The sequence below is a fragment of the Phocoena sinus genome, chromosome 12 (genome assembly GCF_008692025.1).
Source record: "Phocoena sinus isolate mPhoSin1 chromosome 12, mPhoSin1.pri, whole genome shotgun sequence".
NCBI lineage: Eukaryota > Metazoa > Chordata > Mammalia > Artiodactyla > Phocoenidae > Phocoena > Phocoena sinus.
Genome location: NC_045774.1, coordinates 30,893,685 through 30,900,584, shown reverse-complemented (window position 1 = coordinate 30,900,584; position 6,900 = coordinate 30,893,685). Strand labels below are relative to the sequence as shown.

At 36.5% G+C, this 6,900-nt stretch overlaps 1 protein-coding gene across 1 annotated transcript; it reads right to left on the bottom strand.

Moving 5' to 3' along the window:
- Nucleotides 1-3,033: 3,033 nt before the first annotated feature.
- Nucleotides 3,034-3,177, bottom strand: LOC116763416 (short transmembrane mitochondrial protein 1-like). Its single transcript, XM_032651093.1, has one exon. It carries the CDS (start codon nucleotides 3,175-3,177, stop codon nucleotides 3,034-3,036), a length of 144 nt encoding a protein of 47 aa, XP_032506984.1.
- Between the last annotated feature and the right edge of the window lie 3,723 nt (nucleotides 3,178-6,900).

Here is a 6,900-nt window from a genome sequence, read left to right as displayed (position 1 = left end):
CAGGTAAAAGATCAGAGTCAAAGCAGAAAACCTGAACTTTGTGGAAAGCAAGCCATGGGTATTCTTGTCCAACTCCTCATTTACACAGCTCCTTCTCATATCAGTTGGGTGATTAGTTAATTTCTTCTTTCATTTATTCTAAGAATATTTATTGAAACCTGATTTGGTACATAGCACTGTTCCTAAGAATTCAGGCTAAGTGAAGAGAAGTAATTCCCCTTAGGGGAAGGAGAGCATTCCTTGTGGGCCTGCCTGAGGCCAGGAGTTTCCCCCAAAGAATTGGAAGAAGATAGAACTGTTGTGAAGGGTTGAGATACAGACTGGGGACTCCTTGAGTGCTTGTAAATTCCTGAGGGCAGGAACTGTATCTGTGTCTTTCATGGCTGCATCGTTTGTGCTGAGTACACTGCCTGACACATAGGAGTTGCTTCAAAACTATGGTCCAACTGAATTAAATCAATAGCCTCCTAGGATGGTTTTTTTGCCTTAAGCATTCTTCTGGAATTTTACTGAAGTTGTTGATTGGAAAAATTGGATGCATTGGTTTATTATAAGTGTTCAGATATTAGATTAAACATGACCAAGTTTCAGTTTCTGCTTTTTCTTTTTCTCTAACCAGAAAAGTACTTTGTCATTCACCACATTTCGTATTCCTTTAGTACTGTATTTTGGATCAGGACAGTCTTTCTTTTTTTTTACTTCCAAGATACAGAAAACAATACTATAGAAAAACTGCTCACATGTGATAAACTAAACTATGTAAATATACCTAGTCTGCTGGGTTGGGTCATAGGCAACTGACAATATTTGGGAGTTTTTGACCTTTAGTGGTTAAACTTAATGGATTATGCTTTATTTTCTTCTTCTTCTTTTTTAAATAAAACAACTGAGATGCCTATAAAATAAGAAAAATTTCTCCACAAAAATTTCTATGGCATTCTCCAGGTTGGTGTACTTCTGGCTATAATGAAAGATGTTTGCATTTTTCCTTTGCCTTATCAGAATTCTTCCTAACTGGATGGCCTGTGGCACAAACTTACTTTCCTAGCTCTGACTATTATGTGAATGTGTGCTGGATAATTTATTTCATATTATTTGAGGCCTTGTGAGTATTATTAGAATGAGAGGAAGCCATGAAATTATGGGTTCTTGGTTCACTACTTTAACAAATATTTACTGAGAGCCAACAAAAACAATATTTACTGCATGAGCGGAAAACGAAAAGACACAGTTCTTGCCTCCTTTGACTTTATTTTTTTTACTTTTTAAATCTTTTGCACTAATATCTGCTATTTATTGGACAATTTGCACAGCACTGTGCTACACATCACATACATTATTTCACCTGTTTCTCATGGAAGCCCTATGAGGTAGGTATTGCATCCACACCTTACAGAGAACACAACAGTTTCAGAAAAATAAGCTGCTTGCCCCTGATCACACTGCAAGGGAGAAGCCAAACCATAATATGATCCTAACCTGTCTCACGCACCAGTACAACCTGACAGGGACAAAACTTATCTCCATGTATGAAAGATCCATGTTTTCAAAGAGAGGTAGAATCACTTCATTTTATAATCACGTTTAGTATCAGTGGCATCAGTGTCTGAAAAAAAGGTCTGTAAACCATTCTTCCAGTTTACTAATTCTGCTTAATTGTCTTCAGAAATGGCATCATCAGTGAAGCTGCCCATTAGCCCTCTGGAACAAAACATCCAATGAAATGGGCCTTTATTTATATTTAGTGCAAATTACACTTCCAGGACTTTAGCTTGGAGCTATCCCCCTGCACAGATATGTAAGCAGATTAAATAAATTATGGTATATTCATTTAGTAGAACCTTATGTAGCCAAAAAAAGAAAGAGGTTCTTTGTTCCTTACCTACGGATATGGAATGACCTCCACTGGGGAAAACACCATGTATAGTTTGCTATCATTTGTATAAAACACCCCCTTACATGTGTTTGTTCAGGCACAAAATCTTTCACAAAAGGATATAGGAAACTAGTGAGTGCCTGAATCCAGGAAGAGGAAGTAGGAGCTGGGGGACAATGCAGATCACTTTGTATTGACCCAGGGGGAAAGTTATGTATTTAAACTTTTTTTTCAATTAAAAATAATTATGGACTGTTATACATTTGAAAAATTACAAGAGTAATTTATGGTTGCAGAAAGAAAAACACAAAGTCTTCTTATGAGAATCACTATAAGTTATAATGTAAATACATTTTTTTAATGTAAAAAGGCATGAAATTTCCTTTATAGACAACTTCTCATTTATCTACCATGTAGTGTCAAATGCGCCTGTAATCCCATGAAATAAGTATGATTCTTATGAGAGAATAGAGCCAGATCAAATGCATCATTAAGAAAAAATATGCATACTAGACTATGAATTCTACTGAGGACAAAGGCCATTACTTTAAATACTTTAAAATTCTCCAGTTCCTGATAGGGTTCTCAGAACAGAGTTTCTTGGTTAATGAATAGCAAATTGATTTATTGGTTATATTAGCAACTATGGAGCTTCCTGACAACAACATAAAATTAGTGGATAATTCACCAGAAACTGGCTTCTAGATTTTCATTTTAATTACTACTTTGAAACAACATAATTTAGTACCAAAGGTTTAAACACCCAATATAATTGCTAGACTGTGAAATCAGCATTATTTATATCTCATCAGCTCTACAAAACTCATCAATTTTTCTTTTGAAAATGGTAGTAGAAACCCCAAAGAATAAGGGAGAGACTACTAATTTAAGGTCATGTTTACTAATCTAGCATCATAATTCCATTCTCAGGACCTCCCAAGTGGCCGGAAGGAGGAAGGGAAGAAGTGAGGATGTTTGAAAAGTAAGGGTTGTTCTTAACTTGTGGCCCCATTTGTGCTGTAAGGCAATACAGGGTCTAGCAAAGAAGAAAATTGCTGAGGCTGGAGATGAAAACAAAAGCTTTTGGTTCAGATGGTAAAGAAGGCCCTCAAGAGCAGTAGAATCAGTTTATCCAGGAGGCAGTGCTGGAGTTGGCCTCATGAACTAGGGGGTTTCTTCTTGGTGTCCACGTCCTTTTCAATTTCTTCAAGTTTTTTAGCCAGGTTTGGTATGTCATAGCTCTGAGCCAGATACTTTCCCACCACGTTGCCAAGAGTAAATCTAAGCAGGAACTGGAGCATATGTCGGCAAGGAGGGCTTGAAGGGCAGCTGCAGCTCCGTGGGCCATCCGAGGCTGCCTCACCTGGCATGATGCCTCCTTTGACTTTATTGTTTATGGTTTCTATTGTTTATCTCAAAGAGCCTTGTAAATAAATATAAAATTATAGTTGTGATAGGTGCTTTGAAGGAGAGTGCATAATAATATAACTGTAAATACTAGGGGGAATGGATCAAGTTGGGGACGTCAGGGAGGATCTTTCTGAGGAAGTGAAGGCTGAGCCAAGGTCAAGTACAGTTTTTACCCGGATGAAAGGAGACCAGCAGTGGGGATATGAAACAACACAGTCCAGTTCAGTTCACTGAATGTTTACAGAATGCCTACCATATGCCAGGCACTATGATTAGATGCTGGGAAATAAAAAATGAATGAGACATGGTCTTTGCCCCAGTAAATTACTCACTATCAGGGTTTCATCTTCATGCAATTGATAAATGAGGAGAGCTACACCGTATGTGTTTGTTTTGCTTCTATGTAGTTTGAGTTTCCTTTGTGTCAGGATTCCCTCAGCTAGCCAAGTCCTTCTGAAGAAATCAAACACAGTCTTTTTGTCATGGAATCAAAGTTTAATAAATAAATATACATAGTCTTCTAGATTCAAGTCCAGCAAGGCTATTCTAGTCTTTACCATCAATTACATGTGGCCTCACAGTGGAGCTCAGGTCTGTTTCAGACCCGCCAACAGCACGGCGCCAGGAAGGGAGCCTGACTGCCACCAAACAAGAGACCCAGTATTTCTTTCTTTCTTTCTTTCTTTCTTTTGTAACATCTTTATTGGAGTATAATTGCTTTACAATGGTGTGTTAGTTTCTGCTTTAACAAAGTGAATCAGCTATACATATACGTATATCCCCATATCTCCTCCCTCTTGCGTCTCCCTCCCACCCTCCCTATCCCACAAATTCCCATACAAATTGTGAAATTTTTTGTCCTGGTTCTATAAAAATGCCATTGGTAGTTTGATAGGGAGTGCAGTGAATCTGCAGATTGCCTTGAGTAGTGTAGTCATTTTCACAATGTTGATTCTTCCAATCCAAGAACATGGTATATCTCTCCAACTTTTTGTATCATCTTTAATTTCTTTCATCAGTGTCTTATTGTTTTCTGCATACAGGTCTTTTGTCTCATTAGGTAGGTTTATTCCTAGGTATGTTATTCTTTTTGTTGCAGTCGTAAATGGGAGTGTTTCCTTAAGTTCTCTTTCAGATTTTTCATCATTAGTGTATAGGAGTGCAAGAAATTTCTGTGCATTAATTTTGTATCCTGCTACTTTACCAAATTCATTGATTAGCTCTAGTAGTTTTCAGGTAGCATCTTTAGGATTTCTCATAGCATCTTTAGGATTTCTTTATGTATAGTATCATGTCATCTGCAAACAGTGACAGTTTTACTTCCTTTCTGATCTGGATTCCTTTTATTTCTTTTACTTCTCTGATTGCTTTGGCTAAAAATTCCAAAACTATGTTGAATAATTTGGTGAGAGTGGGCAATCTTGTGTTGTTCCTGATTTTAGTGGAAATGGTTTCAGTTTTTCACCTTTGAGAATGATGTTGGCTGTGGGTTTGTCATATATGGCCTTTATTATGTTGAGGTAAGTTCCCTCTATGCCTACTTTCTGGAGGGTTTTTATCATAAATCGGTGTTGAATTTTGTCGAAAGCTTTTTCTGCATCTATTGATATGATCATATGGATTTTATCCTTCTATTTTTTCATATGGTGTATCACATTGATTGATTTGCGTATATTGAAGAATCCTTGCATTCCTGGGATAAACTCCACTTGATCATGGTGTATGATCCTTTTAATGTGCTGTTGGATTCTGTTTGCTAGTATTTTGTTGAGAATTTTTGCATCTATGCTCATCAGTGATATTGGCCTGTAGTTTTCTTTTCTTGTGATATCTTTGTCTGGTTTTGGTATCAGGGTGATAGTGGCCTCGTAGAATGAGTTTGGGAGTGTTCCTCCCTCTGCTATATTTTGGAAGAGTTTGAGAAGGGTAGGTGTTAGCTCTTCTCTAAATGTTTGATCGAATTCGCCTGTGAAGCCATCTGGTCCTGGGCTTTTGTTTGTTGCAAGATTTTTAATCACGGTTTCAATTTCAATGTTTGTGATTAGTCTGTTCATATTTTCTATTTCTTCCTGGTTCAGTCTCAGAAGGTTGTGCATTTCTAAGAATGTGTCCATATCTCCAAGTTGTCCATTTTATTGGCATAGAGTTGCTTGTAGTAATCTCTCATGATTCTTTGTATTTCTGCAGTGTCAGTTGTTACTTTTCCTTTTTCATTTCTAATTCTATTGATTTGAGTCTTCTCCCTTTTTTTCTTGATGAGTCTGGCTAATGGTTTATCAATTTTGTTTATCGTCTCAAAGAACCAGCTCTTAGTTTTATTGATCTTTGCTATTGTTTCCTTCATTTCTTTTTCATTTATTTCTGATCTGATCTTTATGATTTCTTTCCTTCTGCTAACTTTGGGGATTTTTTGTTCTTTCTCTAATTGCTTTAGGTGTAAGGTTAGGTTGTTTATTTGAGATGTTTCTTCTTTCTTGAGGTAGGTTTGTATTGCTATAAACTTCCCTCTTAGAACTGCTTTTGCTGCGTCCCATAGGTTTTGTGTCATCATGTTTTCATCGTCATTTGTTTCTAGGTGTTTTTTAAATTTTATCTTTGATTTCTTCTGTGATCTCTCGGTTATTTAGTAGCGTATTGTTTAGCCTCCATGTGTTTGTAGTTTTTACAGATTTTTTCTTGTAACTGATATCTAGTCTCAGCGTTGTGGTCAGAAAAAATACATGATACGATTTCAATTTTCTTAAATTTACCAAGGCTTGATTTGTGACCCAAGATATGATCTATCCTGGATAATGTTCCATGAGCACTTGAGAAGAAAGTGTATTCTGTTGTTTTTGGATGGAATGTCCTATAAATATCAATTAAGTCCATCATGTTTAATGTGTCATTTAAAGCTTGTGTTTCCTTATTTATTTTCATTTTGGATGATCTGTCCTTTGGTGAAAGTGGGGTGTTAAAATCCCCTACTATTATTGTGTTACTGTCAATTTCCCCTTTTATGGCTGTTAGCATTTGCCTTATGTTGAGGTGCTCCTATGTTGGGTGCATAAATATTTACAATTGTTATATCTTCTTCTTGGATTGATCCCTTGATCATTATGTAGTGTCCTTCTTTGTCTCTTGTAATAGTCTTTATTTTAAAGTCTATTTTGTCTGATATGGGAAGTGCTACTCCACCTTTCATTTGATTTCCATTTGCATGGAAGATCTTTTTCCATCCCCTCACTTTCAGTCTGTATGTGTCCCTAGGTCTGAAGTGGGTCTCTTGTAGATAGCATATATATGGGTCTTGTTTTTGTATCCATTCAGCCAGTCTGTGTCTTTTGGTTGGAGCATTTAATCCAGTTACATTTAAGGTAATTATGGATATGTATGTTCCTATTGCCATTTTCTTCATTGTTTTGGGTTTGTGTCTCAGTTCTGCTGTCTCATTTCATTGTTTTCTTACTTTTCACTCTTCTTTGCAAGGACTCACAAACTTCCTTTATAGTTAGTGTCAATATATTATACTATTAAGCCTCTCTCGTCCTAGCTGCAAATCCTAAACACTTGTTTTCTTTTCCTATTTTTCATTATTACTAATTTTTTTTGTTTTTTCATCTTTGAGGATTGAT

What these genes read in the sequence shown, in the direction of transcription:
- LOC116763416 (XM_032651093.1), bottom strand. Translation starts at nt 3,177, where the DNA reads ATGCTCCAGTTCCTGCTTAGATTTACTCTTGGCAACGTGGTGGGAAAG.